A 23,239-nucleotide genomic window follows, 5' to 3' on the forward strand; every position below is an offset into this window, starting at 1 on the left:
ACCAACTGGTTAGTACATTTTTAAAAAGAGCACCATTAACTTAATATGAAGTTGTAGCAAAAAAAATCACAAATTAAGGGCGCTATTCAATCCACTAAAGCAGGAACGTTGCCTTTAAATTTCAAAAATGCTATAAAGCTGATCTTCCGCGATGTGGATTGAATAAAGCCCTAAGTCATGTATTGATGATATATCAGTTGTGCTTCCTTATACAGTACATTACACTACACAGAACAGAACCTGAGAAAATGTACCACTGTCAAACCTCTGAGAAACCTCTGCCAAAGATCTTTCCCCTTTCGCAGAAATGAAGATAATTATTTGGCGTGTAATGATCTATATCATATCGGACGGGGCAAAATGTGGTAGTGAGCAAGAAGAAAAACATTCAGTGAGATTCCTGCCCTTTAATATGCCATTAAAGGGTCATTTGGCATGAAACCACTGGCATGTGCATTGGAATTCTACTGCTCCTTGTTTTCAATGAAATTCCCAACAGGATATTTCAGAGATATGTTTTCTTTACATCAAGCAACAACAAAAAAAAGGCTTTTGGTTTTCCCACTGAGTGCAGGGACAGAGAAAGCTTTCATCCCAAATGGCACCCTGTTTCCTATGTAGTGCACTACTTTGACCAGAGCCCATAGGGGAAAGGATGTAAGGAATAGGGTGCCATTTGGGACGCATAGAGTAAATCTACACTCACCATCTCCTGCCACGTCTAACTGCTCTCTGAAGTCAGAGATAACACCCACGGCAGACATCCACCAATTGTCCCATTAATGGACATTTAACCAATGGGCTCTGATCAGCGGGCACGACACATTGGCTTAAGCGAATCAGAAGTGAGGCAGGGGTAGGGGCTCATAACGAATGTGCCAGCTCAGTCTCTCAATCTCCTACAGCCACTCAATCTCCTACAGCCCAGGCATGCAGGCACGCACGAACACACTCACCCACACACACATGCACACGCTCAGACACACACACACCTCCAGTCCGGGAAGCTCAGCTCAAGCCTGAAATTTCAGACACTCTATAATTGTCAAAAGGCTCAGGAATTATTTCACTACTAAAATATCTGGAATGTTAAGACAGGAGAAAAAAACTCCAGAGGAAATGATGCAAATTGGAGCTTAACCATTCTCTCTCTATCTCTCTAATTCTTTCTTTCTTACTCTCGCTCTCTCTAACGCTCCTTCTCTCTCCCTCTAACTCTCTCCCTTCCTCTATTTCACTCTCTCTTACTCTGTCTGAGCCTCTCACTCTTTCTCGCTCTCTCTCTGACAACAAGATCAGATGTAGAATCATAGAATTAAACTTTAATTTAATTTGTTTTCTTTTTTGCTGAGTTTTGATGATGAGGGGCTAGCAGGTGTTCATGTGAACTTTCTTGTGAGCCCAAGCCTTAGATAACTTTCCGTGCATCGGGATTCAAGCTCCCTTCTTTTCTCGCATGTAACCGTTCCCAATAATGCCTGGCTGGCCAGCCCAGAAACCCAAGAGAGAGAAGTCACAGCCAAGACATTAGAATCACCATGGAGATAAAATAGTTACTTTCTATTAAAACATTATGTGGGCCAGGTAAATAATTCCTTATATATTTTTCTTATTAAATCGAGTCCTGTGCTGAAGCCTAAGCTAAGCCTCTCCCTCTCTCTCCCTCTCTCTCTCTCTCTCTCTCTCTTTTGCTCTCTCTGTCTCTCTCTCTCTCTCTCTTTTGCTCTCTCTCTCTCTCTTTTGCTCTCTCTGTCTGTCTGTCTCTCTCTCTCTCTCTTTTGCTATCTCTCTCTCTCTTTTGCTCTCTCTTTCTCTCTTTTGCTCTCTGTCTCTCTCTCTCTCTCTTTCTCTCTTTTGCTCTCTCTGTCTCTCTTTACCTTTGTCTCTACCTTTTTCTCTCTCACACTCTCTCTCACTTCCTCTTTCTTTCTCTCTCTCTCTCTCTCTCTCTCTCGCTCTCTGTATTTCTCTCTGTCTGTGTCTGGTTGGTGACTGCCGTGCTCAGCAGGTGTCTCAGTGAGAGAAATAGAGTTTTTCAGGTCAGGGAGTTTTAAGGATTTGATGGAGGATTGTAACAGTCGTTATCGCTGGAGAGATTCATTGGACTGCCTCCCCTATCCGGTTAAACATCACTTCAAATTCAAATCAAATTGTATTTGTCACATGCGCCGAATACATGCGCCGTGAAATGCTTACTTACAAGCCCTTAACCAACAATGCAGTTTTAAGAAAATAAAGTTAAGAAAATATTTACTAAATAAACTAAAGTTTAAAAAATTGTCCGGGTGGCCATTTGATTAATTGTTCAGCAGTCTTATGGTTTGGGGTAGAAGCTGTTAAGGAGCCTTTAGGACCTAGACTTGGCGCTCCGTTACAGCTTGCCGTGCGGTAGCAGAGAGAACAGTCTATGACTGGAGTCTTTGACATTTTTTGGGGCCTTCCTCTGACACCGACCTGAATGGCATGAATCTTGGCCCCAGAGATCTACACATTTAGCCATATGATCAAGTTTGAATAAAATTGGATAATATCCCTCACCCTACCCCATCCCAATCCCACTCTTCCACCTCAATCTGAATTCCCTATAGGCACTTTTTAATAAACAGAGTCCCAGTTGTTCTAGAACTGAAGAGGAACTGTAAGAACTTCATGCAGCACTAGTAGGTCTGATTGGTAACAGCACCTGAAACCTGTGGGTGAAACATCATGAAACCATGAAGCCTTTATAAGACACAGCACATACAGCCGTTCTGATATCCAAGGCCAGACCACAGGCACTGAAACCAGGAGTTAAGGGACACTGCACTGTGAGAAATTCATATGCCAAGTGGAAAAACTCACATGCACACTCTTTGTTTCATGTGCCTCGCTCAAATATATCCATTGTTTTGTATTACTTCAGCTTTGTTTTTTGTTTTATTTGCACTGAGCCCCTGCTCCGCCTTGGGGAAAGCTGCACGCTCACAGACGCTGGCTCACACACGCTGGCACACACACACACACACACACACACACACACACACACACACACACACACACACACACACACACACACACACACACACACACACACACACACACACACACACACACACACACACACACACACACACACACACACACACACACACACACACACACACACAGTTTCCCTCCCATGTCTTCCCTGTTCTCTCTCTTTCAGTAAGGCCTCATGGCAGGATCAAAGACATGCTAAACAGTAGTCAGAATGTGAGTAAGTTACACATGTTCTTATTGTGTCTCTAGTGTTAAACCGTAAACCCCAGACCTAAAACAGGGCGAGACCAGGGTCTCTCTGTTGGTATGAACAGAACACACAGAGAGATTTATATTAGACTTGGCCAGGTCCCAAATGGAAAAAGTAGTGCGTTAAATTGGGAATAGGATGCCATTTGGGACACAGTTTAATCTAATAATAGACTAATTTAAGGCTCCGGCCAGGCTATCCTTTCCTATAGGTACCTAGGAGGTCCATTTCAGTAGCCACAAGTATCATATTAACTTTCACACATCTGAAATGAAAGGAGAGTGTGAGAACAGGGAGTACAGAGAACCAGAACCAGGCTGTTGAAACTGGACAACAGGGAGTGGAACAGCAGTGGAACATCGTCACAGCGCCCAAGAACGCCTTCCTCACAACGAATGGGCCAGATGGGGCTGAGGGCCGGGAATTAAAACAAAATGTGCAGATGGGGACAGAAAGAGAAAAAAGAGAAGAGAGAAGCAGCAGGCGGCTAAATCTTGAGGAAAGAATGTGAGAAGGAATGTAAGGACTCTTACCAGCTCGATAAACAAAGTTTGCCTCGGTTTCTGAGGATGACGGGGAAAGGAGATCATCGTCGTACTCATTGGAGCTGAAGGATCCTGAGTGGTTCCTCTTCCTGGCATCCATGACGGCGTTGGCTACCATGACGTGTCGCAGCGAATCGTTGAGGTAACGGTGGAGCAAGCTACTCTTGTACTTGGGAGGCGGAGTCACATAGTCCTCGGCCAATGAGGCAGCGGCGGCAGCTCGGAGCCCCACCCCCATCATGGCTGCGCCCTCTTTCTTGATGACGCTCTGGTACATGGGCTTGCTAAACTCAACGCCACTCGTCTGCGTCCGCTGAGTGTTGTCCCCATCTACAACACCAGGGGGCGCCACCAGGAAGGAAACAGACAAAGTAGAGAGAGAAAGAAAGAAAAATCTGACATTTAGTTCCTCTGTCTGTATGCCCTCCAGTTTGCAGGGCTTCAAACAACTACAGTAAAGAATGACCCCAGCTATCAGCTTAAGACCAAGGCATTACCAAACCATAACGGTTGATAGCCCATTTCCTCTCTATAAAAAGCACATTGCTGTTACTCTTTGCAGAAATAAATCCTTTCCAAGGAGCTCTTTGCGGCTGAGATTGAATTAAAATATTGGCCCCCTCTGATGAAAGAAAATACAGAGGATAAAACACGTTGCTGAAAAACAGTAACCCTCTCGGGATGAGGGAAATCAAGAGAGCTCCACTCTAGATAGTGTCAGTGCCAAGACTGTAATTGGGTAATTTCGGCAGGTCTGAGTTTTGATTCAGTTTGGGCCAAATTATAATTATAGCTTTTACATATCAGAACCACATGGACAAATTTGCTTTCCTTCCCCCTGCTTTCTGAAGTAGATATTTGAGGCGTATATCGAGGCATACATTGCACATCCGAGAGTGAGGTTGAAATCCTCAGGCGACACGTAAAACAAGCTAGCCAAAGGTTCCTTTTTTAAGCCTTTGACATTGCTCTTTCATGCCTTTCCTCAAGTTGGACATAAACCTGAGCTACATGTGACCTTTGGCCTCCCCTGGTCTGACCCCTGACCTCTTCCTGTTGAGGCATTGCCACGGCAACCTCGCCAACACTGAGGTGAAATATCTAACAGCGAGACCTTGACAATTAGACTGAATAGATACAGGGTCATTGGGATCATGGTCTGCTCGGTCACATAACTAACTCTCTATCAGATCACAGTGGGGGATCTGATAGAGTGGCTTGGCCAGCAGTATATGGATCATGGCAGGGAGAAGAGCTGATAAAAAGTTCCGAACTGTATTATGACAAGAGAAGTAAGTCTCTGGGCACTGGAGAACACCATGCAAAGTGAAGACTGTGCAAACTATAGACATTCCACCCTGCCCACATTTGTGTGCCTCTCCTCCTCCACAAACCTAATTAGGGATTAAGAGACTGAGTGACACCACAGTATAGGGCATGGGTGTTTTTCTGTGTCACCCGGAAAGAGCTGAGAGAGAGAGAAAGAGAGAAATACACAGCTGACAGAGCCTCTCATTTCCAATTGCAGGCTGGGATCTGAAGGGGAATCTAGTCCTCAGCCCTGCTAGCCCAGTAGGGTGTCTTAATGACAGCGTGTCACAGCCTCTGAACCTCAGCTTCTGTCTACCAGGACACACAGGATGCGTCCCACATAGAACCCCATTCCCTATATAGTGCACTACTTGTGACCAGAGCCCATAGGGGTTTTTGTCAAAAGTAGTGCACTATATAGGGAGTAGGTTGCCATTTAGGACACAACCACAGACATGCCATTTATAACACCAGCACATGGCCATGCATAAATGGATCCTTACTTTGGAGCTGGAGCTGTCGGATACGAGGCATATGGGAGGAGGAAGATGCTTGTGTTTGGCTGACCTCATTTTCTGAGCTAGAGATATGATTTGAAGGATTCGATGAATGATGTTATGAGCTGATACTTTGGCAGTGATGGGTGGTTACCTTTTGGAACATGTAATGTATGAGGTGTAATGTGATAGATGAGGGTAGTGAGGGTTATCTTTATTAGATTAGACATATGATGCTATAATATGATGGGTTGGCAGTGAGGGAAGGGTTGGGGCTTACCTTCTGAGCAGGTGTCATCGCTGCTGACACTCAGCCTCTCTGCGTTGCCTTGGACGTATTTGTTGTAGAGTTTGATGCGCAGGGCCCAGCTCAGGTCTGGCTGTCTCACTGTGTTCTTCAGCCTCCTTCTGGCGTTGGCAAACCAGTTAGAGACCTGAGAGACGGGGAGAGAGAGAGAGAGAGAGAGAGAGAGAGAGAGAGAGAGAGAGAGAGAGAGAGAGAGAGAGAGAGAGAGAGGGAGAGAGAAACATATAAAGTGAGAAAAAGACAGAGGAGAAGGAGAGATAGAGAATTGAGACAGAGACAGAGAGATCGGGAGGGCAGAGAAACAAAGACAGAGAGCAAGGTACAAGGAGAGTCAGAGAGAGAGAAGAAAATGGGGAGAAATGGGAAGACAAGTAAAGAAAAAGAAAATAGAAATCAATATTATTGTTTGGATCCAAAACACCCCCACATCCATGACATTACACAGACTATCCTTTAGGGAAATGTCTGCTGTGCCTCCCTCCATCCGGCCTGCCTTACCCTGGGCATGAGAGAGACGGAGAGAGAGTCAGGTTGCCGTATGGCGGACCCTGATACCAATAACACCGCTGAACCAGAGTCGCCGAGACATCCCAGACACACTGAGGAAATGGGTCGGAGCAGCGATAAAACACTGTAGCATTCATCTAATCTATCGTCCTCTAGTCTATATCAAAGGCTTTCAAAATCCCATTCACAAAGGTTTAACACCCCCAAATGCTTGACAGGACCAGCGAATGTAACGTTACATTAACTTATATACAACCCAATGTACCCAGTCCTATGTGCTTATTCTGGATTCAGACACTCTCCTTCTAATATTTGTTTTTTTCAAGCACCCGTCTTCTCTAATGCGATGAAATGATACCCAACCCTGCCTTCTCCATTTCACAAGAACCAGAGCCCATAAGATGTTATACTAGAATATTTGTTCATGCTCAATAGACTTCAAGCAACTTATGAAAGGGTTGGGCTGGACATATATTAGAGTACTTATTTTTGGACCTTTCCTGTGTTTCAGTATCACGTTTCTCATTAACAAAGAGAGTCCCACGTCCCTTTGTCTCTAGCTGAGGGCATGTTACACTAGGGGCCTTAGCTGAGACATCTACATGTGGCTTGGAGAAGGCTGAGAAAGACAGAGAGCACTTAGAGGTCTGAGGCAATTTGCTTATCAGCCTGTAGGAAAATATGTTATTAAGACTGAGACTGCGAGAGGATGGATGGGTGTCACGCCTGGTCTACATCCAAAATAGCACCCTATTCTCCTATATAGTGCACTACTATTAACGAAGGCCCATAGGGCTCTGGTCAAAAGTAGTGCACTATGTAGGGAATAGGATGCCATTTGGGACTCACACCTGATCACAATGACGGGTTACCACCACAGATATCAAACACAGTGTGATGATATTACACCTTGTTTCACAGACAGACAGACAGACAGACAGACAGACAGACAGACAGACAGACAGACAGACAGACAGACAGACAGACAGACAGACAGACAGACAGACAGACAGACAGACAGACAGACAGAACATAACATAACATGGCATTGCACCCCTGTATAGGGTGTGTGGGGTGTGTGGGCCTGAGTGTGTGTGTTCCATGTAAAGCATTCTTCTCCCCAAAACAAACATCTTCATTAGGACCCAAAGGAAAAACAGATGAGGCGACCGACGCAGGAACGGGGAAATAGCCATGAAAGCCTTAGATCCCTCCCTCCCTCTATCATTTATGACCTTGTGTTGTGTGCAGATGACACAGCAACATGCAGATGTAGGATCGTAATTTGATCACTCTTTGTTGCTGAGGAAATTTAATTTTGTAGTGTATTCAAAGTTTAAAAATGCCTCTTAATTTCACTTTAAAATGTCAGACTTGATTTGCCCTAATGAAAAATGCATCAAACCCTACAAATCATGTCCATGAATTATAATCCACGTAATAATTTGCATTTCCTGTTGCTGCAGGATTATTTTACCATTATAGCAAACTGTCTCAAATTAAGATCCTAGGTCTGTACAAGCCCCATGTCAGACAGAACATACCATAGGGAGGAGCTCAGTTGTTGCGTTCTGTTGCTGCTCTCTCTATCTCACATTCTGGCTCTTTCTATTTCTCTCTTTCTCTCTATCTCTCATTCTGGCTCTTTCTATTTCTCTCTTTCTCTCTTTCTCTCTCTCTCTCTCTCTCTCTCTCTCTCTGTCTCTCTCTCTGGTGTTTGTCACTTTATGATGGAAACATAGTAATCTACAGGAACGCTATGCTCTATGACTCACAACACTGAAAGGTCACATAAGTGCAAACGGCCTATTTGCAAAGACAAGTAGACTATAATGAGGCTATATTTTCAAACAAGTATAAACAAGCTTTAACAAGAGATATGAACAAGGAAAATATTGTTCATAATGAAAATCATAAGGTTAAATAAAGATGGATTATTCATAGAGACAATCGGAATGCCATGATTTTAATATTGACCATTTCTGTGACAAATTAAAATGTACGCTACACTAGAATTAATTGTTATTAGGCCTTTTCACTATGATAATTACTACTAATTATTTATCCATATACTGTTCTATTTTCATTTCAATACAATATCATATCAACAACAAATTACGTTGTGGTTAAACTGCTGTTCCAATTGAACTGTCCTGAAATCTTGAAATATTTCAAACAAGAGAAAAACCCACCTGGACCAACGTCATTTGAGAGCCAAGGGCTAGCAGGATTTTCTCCGTTTTAGTCGGGTACGGATTGTCCCTGTGTTTGTAGAGCCACTGCTTCAGGGGCCGCGCCATGTCCTGAAGGGCCTGACGCTTGTGTCGCACCTTCCCGCTGTTCTGACGGCCCCTGTACAAGGGAGAGAGCGCGAGAGAGAGAGCAACAAGTGCGTCAGTCACTGCTCTAGAGAAAATAGGCCTAAATAATTTAATTGAGGCCCTTGTCAATAAACATTTTCGTTATGAAACAAATGTATTAAGAAAAATCTATATATTATTGACGTTTAATTTATGCGGAATAGTGGCACATACTTTTCTGATTTTGTTTTCATAACGTAGTTGTCAAGGTCGCAGACTGTAGGCCTATAAGAAATTGACATGATGAAACAATAGTGAATTTATAGAAAATATTAAAACATTGCTGTTAAGATTTTTTTTTGTAACACGGGGAAATTATTTTTGCTATTTCTCTTCGTAGGCTACAACGTATTTTCCCTTTATAGAAGTTGTTGGCAAAAACTTGAACAGTGATGCACAACTTTTACACTCAAGAGTAGACTAATTCGGTAATATTGTAACGACCCTGGGTTTATACTCGCGGATATCAATTACATTTAGCCTAGGGTTTAATTCACTGTGCATACATGAATTATACCTGAGGTAGGCTATATTAGTTCTAATATAGGCCAAAATACCATTTGGCTAATCAATTAAAGATAGCCTCTCATTAAAACGTATTTGGAAAAACAACGATAAAGGAATAGGCTATAATTACCAACATATCAATTTCATATAATTAGACCTACATCTTAATGCATTTTTGGGTGGGGAAAAACTTTGGGGAAAAGAAACACACAAAAAACAAGTGACGTGATCTTAGATTGAATTCGTGGATGAGTGGTACTTTATAAATAGTAGAGAGAATATTGTTGTTTATTTACACACGACCTAAAGTGGATATTCCGTCCATGTTGTAGTCTTACTTCATGAAGAAAGGCTATCCAGAGTCATAACACGTTAAATGGCCGTTGGAGAGTGTGTCATTTTCTCACCAAAGTGTGCTATATTTAAGCTGGCGCAGAGAAGCGTTTTATTGGTTGTCTGTTTTCTTTGCGGTGCTTCTCCTCCCGCAAAGCACGAAAACGTCGCAATTTAAAAAAAGAATAGCATTCCATTTTACACCCATGGTAGCAGCTAGACGTGTCTCAAGTATGGCTACGTTTTGCGTGGTGCTGTCTGTGTAAGTGCTATCTTTCAACCAAGTGCAAAATAAGCTACTTCCAAATCGAGCAATAGCCTACGTATTTTGGTAACGAAACATTCTCAGACTTTGATAATTAAAGGGACTCCAAATGGGAGAGATGTTTTCTTGATACTTCTAATCTGCTGCCTATGATTTTTAAACCTGTAGATGTCACTATGGTCCTGCGATATTCCTGCGTTATCTTCTGTCTCCGAAGCTCCGTTGCAGATGTAACATATTTTCTACTAACTTCAAGTCTGCCTGAAATTCATGTTCTACAAATACTTCCCTTCTAATGTAGATATGTATGTTAAATGACATTTTACTCCCCTGTAGTGAATTTTGGCGACACACACCTCGTATCTAAATGAATATTCTTCATTAGTAATGACATTCCTCGCGAAGCGGCACCTCACGGCATTGTGTTATCTATCCCTCCGTCTCTCAGACGTAGCTCAATAACTCCGGCTCTGACAGAGACCGTCCGTGTGTAGGACGTTTGCTTAAATTGACTAGTGATTCACCCAGCATCACGTTTGATTCGATGCTGGTGCCTATCCAAACATAGAAGGGACTACTGTACTTGTCTGTAAATACATTGCGTCTTGAGTGTAGACAGCCCATGGGTCAATCAGAGGAATTGTGACTCTCTGAGTACTGATTAGATGAAAACAACGCATGACATTAATCACTTTTTTACTCTCGCTCTCCCTCCCAAATAAAAATGCCATGATTGACTACACCACACATTGAGTTGAAGGGCACATTCATATATTGGAAACAGGCGAAGAGTGTTTTATACACGCTACTGAACACAGGTGGCCTAGATATTAATCTGTATATTATCTGTGAATATCAACACTAAAATACAAACCAGGTTGTAATAGTAAATAGTCATTTCCTGCAATTTCTCTAAAACGATGAGATTATATTGCATTGATGGGAAAATGAAATATGCATGTACAACCTAATGTGGTTCATATTTAGCTAAGATGTGCTATGATTTCATTTTAGATAACCTTTTGTCTGAATGTATCATTTAAATGACTGCTTAGAACATATCCAAAACATTATTAGATAACATTGCTTTCGAAAAGCCTACCTCTTGCATTATAAATACGTAATTGCACATCAAGCACACTTGGTTACCTGGGGTCACCATCATTAAAAAAAAACGAATCTGCACAATTCAAACTTGCACCATCGACTTCTTACTCCTTTCACACAGTGTGTATCACTCCTTATTCAGTTGCGCCACCAGAAAGGTCCGCTTACCCAAATATGACTTTACAATGCAAACCAAAGTGCATTCATTAAAACATCTAAACACTGTTGCAAGTTTTGTTGTCTGCTTTGTTTATGAGAAGTTTGAATGAGTGACATACCTCCTGTGTCTGATGCCGTTGTCTTTGATAACTTGATGATTGCTTGATAGCAGGTCTGGATGAAGGTCCGGATGCTGTCCATCTATTACCTCTAAATAATTGATGCTGCTCCTCTCGACCTCCTTCGCCTTCTCATCGAAGAGGACCTGGTTACTCAATTTGTTAAACACAATAGTATTCATCTTTGGTTCGGTATTCCTCTGTTATCTCTGCTTCGTAAAATTATATTTCTCAAATATTGTTGCACTTCACTTCTTATTGAAGCTGCTGCCCCAGTGTCCCGGTGAGTCCCCTGTGAAGCAAGTGGAATATTGGGATTCAAAATTCATGCAGCTGGGGTTATCAGATTCAGATTGGTATCATTTACTAAAGTTGGATATATGGTTTTGAATCTATGGATAATATGATGATGCGCAAAAAAAAAGTGCATTATATTTTATCCTAATTCATGGTAGATCAATTTACGCAATAAGCGAAAGCCTGAATGAAACCACAGAGACAGTAGTGTTCTTGACTATACTCAAAGACCATCCATCTCAATAAAACACATCCCTCTCTGCACTGCTGTGCAGTGCCATGAATCCATTAAGCATTCCTGTGAGCGATATTTTCATATTTTACTCACTAAAATATATTCACTAAGCTACAAAATGACTAAAATGTCAAAACAACCTCACCATACATACAGAGAATGTCAATACATTGAGAAAAAATACGGTCCATCAGATGTGCTAAATGGGTCCACAGCCGCACGGGCTCATTCGTAATGTCATTCCATCGCCTTTTCCCCCTTGATTTTAGAGATACAATGCATTCCACACCACCACATGTTGCCATGAAATCTCTCTCTATCGTCGTCAGACATTTCAGAGGTGCATTTGAGCTGACACACAAAATAGTTCAGCTATACATTTGAGATTGCTTTTGTTTGATTTTAAACCGTCAAGGTTTATGATTTACAGTTAGAGTAGCCTACTATCATACCGATACATATTTCTGTCTTAACATGAGCATGACTCCAGTCACGGGAGGGATATACCGTGCCATCACCATGGAACAATGTTGCCAGATATATCCCATTCCGGGGATAAGGTAACGCGCTTTCAAGTTGAGGTAGACGTTTTTCCATTGTAGTCACACATAAGAAACCCCATCAGACGGTGTCTCGTTCTCAGTTACCTGTACCGCAGCCCGCCTGCGTCTTGTGTAGTGTGTAGTAATCCTGCTTCCAGTTGTCCATTCCCTGCTCACATGTTCCCGTTCTAAGTTCCTTAGCTGAAACCACACGAACCGCGGTCGCCTCTCTGCTTTATTCAGTGGCCTCCGATTCTCAGCCCGGGAATCTGAATGTGTCACCCTTCTCATGTTTCCTAGCACAGAGCCCCAGCATGCGAACATAAAGTTAATGCTCTATGCCTGTTCCGCGGCTCGCATAGCCTTAAGGCATCGGGGATACAGCGCTGCAGTGTTTCGCTGCTAGTTCGCGTCTAGACTTTTTCCATCGGTCTATTATTGCACTCGATATCAAATTTCTAAGCAATAAAGTATATATTAGTGAGATTTTTTGTTTCATTCTATTGTACGCACATTTTCTTGAGTATGTTGCAGGGGTAGTCTGAAGCAACACATTCTCACCAAATAACGGCCCCTGGCTTGGTCAACTGCTTCTGTGCAGGTGCTCATGGGTTTCAGCTATAGGTCGCAGTCAATTGGAGCGTGTAAAATGCGATGTTATTTACAATTATGGACTTGAAATGTAATTCTTATTCCAGACATCAGTTCATATTGAGCATTTTCCATTTTATGCACAATCTGTCAGAGTGCTTATGTTTTGAGTAAAGCCTATCAAAGGCTAACGTTTAAAAGTAGGCCAAGTTTAAAAAGTGTTGTCCTTTTAAGAAATACAACTATATTGCATTTGCATATATAACGTTAGCCTTATGTTATCACTTCTGGCAACACTTGATATTTTGTTGAGCTAACATGCTCCTTGGTTTTTACAAGGTCATCAATCCAGCCCTGCTGTAGGAAAACAGAAAACAGCATATCTATAGAGTCCATAGTTTTTTTGTGTGTGTGGTGGCATTCAGGAAAAATGTTGTGCTGTTATAGATAGCCTAGCCTATCACTGATTGCCACTGATGAACCCTTTCATTTACTGTAATTGCACACGTTTTTTAAAGGGGCAATCTGGAATTGGTACATCCATTTTTGGACTTTGAAACCAGGTGACCGTTTTGTTGATGTTTAAATCCCAGATGGCTCCTTTAAGGCCATTCTGCCTGAGTTAGAAATGCTGTGCTCTTGAGTTGTTGCCTTTTCGGGTTTATCCAAGGTAGTGATTCTCTGTATGTGTCTAAGCAGCAGACCTATATAGATGTTTAGAGACCTATGCAATTATTGTTTATTTGTGTTTATTTTCATTTCATGGGGGCGGGGGGGACTTTTGCAAATAGTTTGTGCAAACAGGCTTTGAATGAGTCTGTCATGTAATAACTGTAATTAAGGTCCGTTTATTAGCTCAATAAGCTAGCTATGTGTGATATCTAACTTGGCGGCCTATGCCCCTTCTGAAAGTAACTCACTTTACCTGCTCCTGATATGATCTTTGACATTTAGGGTACCTTTAAGGGTCAACATATCACCCTGAGATGAACATGTATAGTGGCTCCTCCTTTCAACAGCATATCTAAATCTACCAGTTGTGCCATTCTACCATGTGGCGCCTTTTCTGTCCCCAGGAAATACATATCACTTCTTATTTAAAGTAGAACCTGGATTCCAAAAGGCTTTAAATATAATATCAAGTGTCCTTTACCTTAAAAACACAAAATTATGGATCTTGAAAGGGAATGTTATGTATTTAGATTTGTTTTAATGTGGATGTCATTATTTTTGCCATGTCCCTGGGTGATATTCATCAACTTCTACAATAAATATTAGCCATAAAATAATAACATACAGTGAGGGAAAAAAGTATTTGATCCCCTGCTGATTTCGAACGTTTGCTCACTGACAAAGAAATGATCAGTCTATAATTTTAGTGGTAGGTTTATTTGAACAGTGAGAGACAGAATAACAACAACAAAAAATCCAGAAAAACGCATGTCAAAAATGTTATAAACTGACTTGCATTTTAATGAGGGAAATAAGTATTTGACCCCTTTGCAAAACATGACTTAGTACTTGGTGGCAAAACCCTTGTTGGCAATCACAGAGGTCAGAAGTTTCTTTTAGTTGGCCACCAGGTTTGCACACATCTCAGGAGGGATTTTGTCCCACTCCTCTTTGCAGATCGTCTCCAAGTCATTAAGGCTTCGAGGCTGACGCTTGGCAACTCGAACCTTCAGCTCCCTCCACAGATTTTCTATAGGATTAAGGTCTGAAGACTGGCTAGGCCACTCCAGGACCTTAATGTGCTTCTTCTTGAGCCACTCCTTTGTTGCCTTGGCCGTGTGTTTTGGGTCATTGTCATGCTGGAATACCCATCCACGACCCATTTTCAATGCCCTGGTTGAGGGAAGGAGGTTCTCACCCAAGATTTGACGGTACATGGCCCGTCCCCTTGATGCGGTGGAGTTGTCCTGTCCCCTTAGCAGAAAAACAGCCCCAAAGCATGATGTTTCCACCCCCATGCTTCACAGTAGGTATGGTGTTCTTTGGATGCAACTCAGCATTCTTTGTCCTCCAAACAAGACGAGTTGAGTTTTTACCAAAAAGTTCTATTTTGGTTTCATCTGACCATATGACATTCTCCCAATCTTCTTCTGGATCATCCAAATGCTCTCTAGCAAACTTCAGACGGGCCTGGACATGTACTGGCTTAAGCAGGGGGACACGTCTGGCACTGCAGGATTTGAGTCCCTGGCGGCATAGTGTGTTACTGATGGTAGGCTTTGTTACTTTGGTCCCAGCTCTCTGCAGGTCATTCACTAGGTCCCCCCGTGTGGTTCTGGGATTTTTGCTCACCGTTCTTGTGTTCATTTTGACCCCACAGGGAGAGATCTTGCGTGGAGCCCCAGATCGAGGGAGATTATCAGTGGTCTTGTATGTCTTCCATTTCCTAATAATTGCTCCCACAGTTGATTTCTTCAAACCAAGCTGCTTACCTATTGCAGATTCACTCTTCCCAGCATGGTGCAGGTCTACAATTTTGTTTCTGGTGTCCTTTGACAGCTCTTTGGTCTTGGCCATAGTGGAGTTTGGAGTGTGACTGTTTGAGGTTGTGGACAGGTGTCTTTTATACTGATAACAAGTTCAAACAGGTGCCAGTAATACAGGTAACGAGTGGAGGACAGAGGAGCCTCTTAAAGAAGAAGTTACAGGTCTGTGAGAGCCAGAAATCTTGCTTGTTTGTAGGTGACCAAATACTTATTTTCCACCATAATTTGCAAATAAATTCATTAACAATCCTACAATGTGATTTTCTGGATTGTTTTTCTCATTTTGTTCGTCATAGTTGAAGTGTACCTATGATGAAAATTACAGGCCTCTCTCATCTTTTTAAGTGGGAGAACTTGCACAATTGGTGGCTGACTAAATTATTTTTTGCCCCACTGTATATTTGCTTTCTTGAGCAGGGGGACCTTGCGGGCGATGCAGGATTTCAGTCCTTCATGGCGTAGTGTGTTACAAATTGTTTTCTTGGTGACTATGGTCCCAGCTGCCTTGAGATCATTGACAAGATCCTCCCGTGTAGTTCTGGGCTGATTCCTCACCATTCTCATGATCATTGCAACTCCACGAGGTAAGATCTTGCATGGAGCCCCAGGCCGAGGAAGATTGACAGTTCTTTTGTGTTTCTTCCATTTGCGAATAATCGCACCAACTGTTGTCACCTTCTCACCAAACTGCTTGGCGATGGTCTTGTAGCCCATTTCAACCGTGTGTAGGTCTACAATCTTGTCCCTGACAACCTTGGAGAGCTCTTTGGTCTTGGCCATGGTGGATAGTTTGGAATCTGATTGATTGATTGCTTCTGTGGACAGGTGTCTTTTATATACAGGTAACAAACTGAGATTAGGAGCACTCCCTTTACGAGTATAAAAGACACCTGGGAGCCAGAAATCTTTCTGATTGAGATGGGGTCAAATACTTATTTCCCTCATTAAAATGCAAATACATGTATAACATTTTTGGCATACATTTTTCTGGATTTTTTTGTTTTTATTTTGTCTCTCACTGTTCAAATAAACCTACCATTACAATTATAGACGGATCATTTCTTTGTCAGTGGGCAAACGTACAAAATCAGCAGGGGATCAAATACTTTTTTCCCCTCACTGTATTTAAATTCTTCTTTTATCCCCCTCATATTTATTCTATTTATTATTGTTGTATTTAACATTGTCTGTGTGTCCCTGATATCACTTTCCACCATGTTCATTTGTAGTAATTCTCCTTTAAGAAAACAGCCCCTTCCCACAATGACATCTCCTTCAGGAAGTGTCATCATTTGTTTGGTTCAATGCTAAATAAATAGAAACACTAGGTTTTATCTATTTTCCATGTTTTATGATGTTAGCCTGTTCGTCTCACTGGTACATTTCCACCCCGTTAGGCTAAATTATAGAGACAATGAATCAAATGTTATATAAAAGTTCAAGTCTTCTTCAAATATTTACCATTATGCAATCTTAATCTCAATCACCCAGAGAGCTATAGCTAATTTAGGCTCCAACTTCCACCCTGTTAGGTTCCACTCCGTTAGTTAGGATTCTGCAATAACTGTATGGGATTATGCACCTAAAATGGATGCACAGCGCATTCAGAAAGTATTCAGACCCCTTAACTTTTTCCAAATTTTTGTTACAGCCTTATTCTACAATGGTTTCCTCATCAATCTACACACAATACCTTATAATGACAAAGCAAAAACTGTTTTTTAAAAATTTGTGCCAATTTCTTACAAATAAAAACATGAATACCTTATTTACATAAATATTCTGACCTTTTGCTATGAGACTTGAAATTGAACTCAGGTGCATCCTGTTTCCATTTATCATCCTTGAGATGTTTCTACATCTCGATTGGAGTCCACCCATGGTAAATTCAATTGATTGGACATGATTTGGAAAGACACACACCTGTCTATATATGGTCCCAACATTTCTGCAGCATTGAAGGTCCCCAAGAACACAGTGGCTTCCATTGTTCTTCAATGGAAGAAGTTTGGAACTACCAAGACTCTTCCAAGAGTTTGCCCCCCAGTCAAACTGAGCAATTGGAGAAGGGCCTTGGTCAGGGAGTTGACCAAGAACCCGATGGTGACTCCAGTGTTCCTCTGTGGAGACAACCATCTCTGCAGCACTCCACCAATCAGGCCTTTTTGGTAGAGTGGCCAGACGGAAGCCCCTCCTCAGTAAAAGGCACATGACAGCCCACTTGGAGTTTGCCAAAATGCACCTAAAGGACACTCAGACCATGAGAAACAAGATTCTCTGGTCTGATGAAACCAAGATTGAACTCTGGCCTGAATGCCAAGTGTCACGTCTAGAGGAAACCTGGCACCATCCCTACTGTGAAGCATGGTGGTGGCAGCATCCTGCTGTGGGGATGTTTTTCAGCGGCAGAGACTGGGAGACTAGTCAGTGTTGAGGGAAAGATGAATGGGGCAAAGTATAGAGAGATCCTTGTTGAAAACCTCCTCCAGAGCACTCAGGACCTCAGACTGGGGCGAAGGTTCACCTTCCAACAAGACAACGACACTAAGCACACAGCCAAGACAACGCAGGAGTGGCTTCGGGACAAGTCTCTGAATGTCCTTGAGTGGCCCATCCAGAGCCCAGACTTGAACCCGATCGAACATCTCTGGAGAGATCGAAAAACGCTCACCAACCAACCTGACAGAGCTTCAGAGGCTCTGCAGAGAAAAATACGGGTGTGCCAAGCTTGTAGCATCATACCCAAGAATACTTTCTGCCAAAGGTGCTTCAGCAAAGTACTGAGTAAGGGTCTGAATACTTATGTAAAAATGATATTTCTGTTTTTTATTTTTAATCCATTTGCAAACATTTCTATAAACATATTTTTGCTTTGTCATTATGGGATATTGTGTGCAGAGTGATGAGGATTGATTTATTTTTAATCCATTTTAGAATAAGGCTGTAACGTAACAAAATGTCAAAAAAGTCAAGGGGTCTGAATACTTTCCGAATGCACTGTAGATGTGCACTATCTTTTCACATGTACACCACATGACCAAAAGTATGTGGACACCTGCTCATCAAACATCTCATTCCAAAATCATGGTCATTAACATGGAATTGGTCTCCCCTTTTCTGCTATAACAGCCTCCACTTTTCTGGGAAGGTTTTCAACTAGACATTGGAACATTGCTGAGGGGACTTGCTTCCATTCTAGCCACAAGAGCATTAGTGAGGTCGGGCACTGATGTTGGGCGATTAGGCCTGGCTTGCAGTTGGCGTTCCAATTCATCCCAAAGGTGTTCGATGGGGTTGAGGTCAGGGCTCTGTGCAGGCCAGTCAAGTTCTTCCACACCGATCTCGACAAACCATTTCTGTATGGACCTCGCTTTGTGCACGGGCATTGTCATGCTGAAACAGGAAAGAACCTTCCCCAAACTGTTGCCACAAAGTTGGAAGCACATAATCACATATAATATGCTGTAGTGTTTTAAGATTTCCCTTCACTGGAACTAAGGGTCCTGAACCATGAAAACAGTGCCAGACCATTATTCCTCCTCTACTAAACTTTGCATTTGGCACTATGCATTCGGGTAGGTAGCATTCTCCCGGCATCCGCCAAACCCAAATCAGACTTGTTGGAGAGGTGGTATCCTATGACGGTGCCACATTGAAAGTCACTGAGCTCTTCAGTACTGCCAATGTCTTCTGGCTGTGTGCTCGATTTTATACACCAACAGGTCTGGCTGAAATAACCAAATTCACTAATTTGAAGGGGTGTCCACAAACTAGCTGCATACCCAGGGCTGTTCGGGCTATATCCCAAATGCGACCCTATTCCCTACACAATGCACTACTTTTCAGTGGTGTAAAGTACTTAAGTAAAAATACTTGAAAGTACTACATAAGTAGGTGTTTGAGGTATCTGTACTTTACTTTACTATTTATATTTCTGACAACTTTTACTTTTACTTCACTACATTCCTAAAGAAAATCATGTGTAATTTACTCCATACATTTTCCCTGACACACAAAAGTACTCTTTACATTTTGAATGCTCAGCAGGACAATAAAATGATCTAATTCACACACTTATCAAGAGAACATCTCCGGTCATCCGTACTGCCTCTGATCTGAAGGACTCACTAAACACATGCTTTGTTTGTAAATTATGTCTCAGTGTTGGACCGTGGCCCTGGCTGTCCATAAATTTAAAAAACAAGAAAATGGTACCATCTGGTTTGCTTAATATAAGGAATTAGAATTTCCTTAGACTTTAACTTTTGATACTTAAGTATATTTTAGTGATTACATTTACTTTTGATACTTAAGTACATTTAAAACAAAATACTTTTAGACTTTTACTCAAGTAGGATTTCACTGGGTGACTTTCACTTTTACTTAAGTCATTTTTTATTAAGGTATCTTTACTTTTACTGAAGTATGACAATTGTGAACTTTTTCCACCACTGCTATTTTTGAAAGTAGTTCACTATATAGGGAATAGGGGGCAATTTGGGACACATCCTAGATGCAATTAGTAGCCTTGAGACTTGCAATTCTGGCAATTATAGTGTGTTAAGGAATACTGTAAATGTTTGGGCACACTATGCACTTCTAACATTTCCTACTTCTATGTACCTTTAAATATACTGTATGGCCTCCTAAAAATCCATCAATGCCTTTTGAATCTCCTGAATATGTAGGTTTTATGCATTTCACATGTGTCTTTTATTGTTTCATATCTTTGTCGTTGACCAAAAGATTTCATGCCGCTCACTCCGTACGTGTGTTTTTCTTTGAGAAACTGACAGCAGAAAGTTGGGCTGTGCTTTAGCGTGACACATTGCACGGAGGGGAAGGACATAGCTGGAGAAAAACAGGATCCAATTCTGGGGAGGGAGAGCAGAACATGAGAGACAGGTTATGTATCAGGAAGCCTGTCTCTATTCTATTGGTGTAATAGAGACAGGTAGGTTGATTGACAGGGCAATCAAATGAATGGCCCTCATATAGCTTTTGAGTAGAAACCTTGAGCACAATAATTTTGCATTTGAATAGCTACCTCTGAAGCATAATCTTCTGAAAGTCTCTCATTTCAGGTATAAATGTGTCTTTAAAAGTGCAGAAATACATTGTTACAGGTACTCAGTAGGAAGTTCTGTTATACCTCACAGTTGATGTGTTGATTGGGTATCATTCCTCTGTGTTGATGTTTCTCCCTCTGTTGTCCAGAGATGAGCTGTGATAGCTTGATGAAAACACCCTGACGAAAGCTCAGGGATTCTATCATTTTTGTTGGGGAGCCACAAGGAGCTCAGCTCTCAGGTTGATTCTGAACAATGAAGAAAATCTGGATGGCTTATGGCTCACAGCTGTGTGGGAGTGTGTCTACGCCAATTCATCTCTGTCTTAGTGCATGTGTGTGTGACTCTGCATGTGTCTGAGCAGATTTACAAGGTACTGTACGTGTACAGTATGTGCAGTAGCAGCCTACAGTGTATCAGTGTTTCCCAAAAGGTATATATCACAGCTATATCATTCCAGCTTGTGGTGTAAAGACTGGGTTTATCATAGTATATATTAGCTTTATGTTAGTAAATTATTACTTTTGGGTCAAAAGTTCATTTTTGTGAACACAATGGTAATGCCAGTTTTATTGATAAAACACCACAGGTTAACGGCTGAGCAATATTTGTCTATAAATCTCTTGCCCTTAATGGAAATGTTTCCTAATGCCCTAACCATCACTGCCCTGCTCTCCTTGGTCTGTAGAACCACAGGTAGGTTTCCTCTTTGAGCAAACCTCAAAGCCCTATAAAGTACATGGGCTGTTATTACTAATGTAGGTATTATTTATTAATATTGTTGAGACCTTTATGGATACATTACTCTACTAGCCCTGAAACATGACCCAGACTCTGTGGTATTTGCCCACTAATTTATCTGTTTATTTATTGTCGGGCCAGCTTGTTATTTACACTTTATGGATGGGAACGTCAGGATTAAAAAAGTCTCGAAACCACCCAGTAATGCAAGTGGATTACAAGAAGTATTTAACCTTTTGAAGGAATATTGAATTCTGAGGACACATGATCCGTGGGGAGGGAGACTGTCGCACTTTATTTTTTTTTATTTTTTATTTCACCTTTATTTAACCAGGTAGGCTAGTTTAGAACAAGTTCTCATCTGCAACTGCGACCTGGCCAAGATAAAGCATAGCAGTGTGAACAGACAACACAGAGTTACACATGGAGTAAACAATTAACAAGTCAATAACACTGTAGGAAAAAAAAACTGCCTGTAGCCCGCTGGGCAAACAGTAGGAGAGTGTTACGACACGCTACCACACTACTGACCAACCAACAAACAGACCTGGCTGGCCCTAGATGTTTGTGTGAGAGAGCTGATATGATATAAAACCATTTACAGATTGAGAACAGAGGCTGTGTTGAGTCCCATAGCCGCAGGAAGTAGTTTGTGGGTCAGGGTGCTGCAATTGTTTTGCATATATATTTTTTCGCCTGGGCTGAAGTGGTCTATATTGTCTGCTAATACAGGACCAGTAATGGCCCAGTGCACTACTTTTGTGATTTTTTAAAAAACCGAATGTGTTTGAGTATTTACCAGCATTTGTAACTTGAGTCTGATAATTATCTATACAAAGTAGTTCATATGATAATACTTGTGGGAGAAAAAAAAATAGTTGCTTGATATACAGTTCCAGTCAAAAGTATGGACTCAACTACTCATTCCAGGATCTTTCTTTATTTGAACTATTTTCTACATTATAGAATAATAGTGAAGACGCCAAAACGATGAAATAACACATAAGGAATTATGTAGTAACCAAAAAAGTGTAAAACAAATCTAAATATATTTTATATTTTTCAAAGTAGCCACCTGGGGAGATGTGAGGTTTTCAGAAACTTCCAAAGAAGTGTTCCATTCTGAGACAGTTGAGCAGCTCGTATCCCAATATTTCACTACCAGTTCCTACTAAATGTATTGTCTTGTATTGTATATTAAAACCTCTTGCTCCTACTTGAGACGCAGACGTCCCAACTAGAGCTCTGGAAATGCAAATGCGCTACGCTAAACGCTAATAGTATTAGTTAAAACGCAAACGTTCATTAAAATACACATGCTTGGTATTGAATTAAAGCTACACTCGTTGTGAATCCAGGCACCAAGTCAGATTTTTAAAATGCTTTTCGGCGAAAGCATGAGAAGCTATTATCTGATAGCATGTAACACCCCAAAAGACCCGTAGGGGATGTAAACAAAATAATTAGCATAGTCGGCGCTACACAAACCGCACAATAAAATATAAAACATTCATTACCTTTGACCATCTTCTTTGTTGGCACTCCTTGATGTCCCATAATCAATACTGGGTCTTTTTTTCGATTAAATCGGTCCATATATAGCCTAGATATCGATCTATGAAGACTGTGTGATAAACGGAAAAAAATAGCGTTTCATAACGTAACGTCATTTTTTAAAAGTTAAAAAGTTGACGATAAACTTTCACAAAACACTTTGAAATACTTGTCTAATGCAACTTTAGGTATTAGTACACGTTAATAAGCGATAAAAATCATCAGGAGGCGATGTAAATTTGATAGCTGGTCGTCTGGAAAAAATGTCCGGAAAAACACCGGGCCAATACATCAAGTTGGAGGTCGGAGGGAATCGGTTCCCTTTGGTCGGTTCTACCAAGAATCAAATCTGAATCAAATGAGAAGACTCTATACATCCTGTGGAAGCTGTAGGTACTGCAACCTCGGCCTCATTTAATACGGTTCA

At 41.5% G+C, this 23,239-nt stretch overlaps 1 protein-coding gene across 2 annotated transcripts in view; it reads right to left on the reverse strand.

Moving 5' to 3' along the window:
• Positions 1 to 12,599, reverse strand: part of mkxa (mohawk homeobox a) — a 30,993-nt gene extending 18,394 nt beyond the window's left edge. The window contains exons 1-6 of one of the 2 annotated variants that reach the window (XM_024393187.2): positions 12,465 to 12,599; positions 11,286 to 11,577; positions 8,970 to 9,020; positions 8,628 to 8,787; positions 5,902 to 6,055; positions 3,802 to 4,143 (exon numbers count right to left, since the gene is read on the reverse strand). In XM_024393187.2, the coding sequence (XP_024248955.1) occupies positions 3,802 to 4,143; positions 5,902 to 6,055; positions 8,628 to 8,787; positions 8,970 to 9,020; positions 11,286 to 11,467 (889 nt within the window). In that variant the 5' untranslated portion in view covers positions 11,468 to 11,577; positions 12,465 to 12,599. The remainder of the gene's footprint in view (positions 1 to 3,801; positions 4,144 to 5,901; positions 6,056 to 8,627; positions 8,788 to 8,969; positions 9,021 to 11,285; positions 11,578 to 12,464) is intronic. The other variant, XM_024393188.2, reaches the window with a different exon arrangement.
• Positions 12,600 to 23,239: the final 10,640 nt, after the last annotated feature.

This window comes from Oncorhynchus tshawytscha, linkage group LG29 (genome assembly GCF_018296145.1).
Source record: "Oncorhynchus tshawytscha isolate Ot180627B linkage group LG29, Otsh_v2.0, whole genome shotgun sequence".
Lineage (NCBI taxonomy): Eukaryota > Metazoa > Chordata > Actinopteri > Salmoniformes > Salmonidae > Oncorhynchus > Oncorhynchus tshawytscha.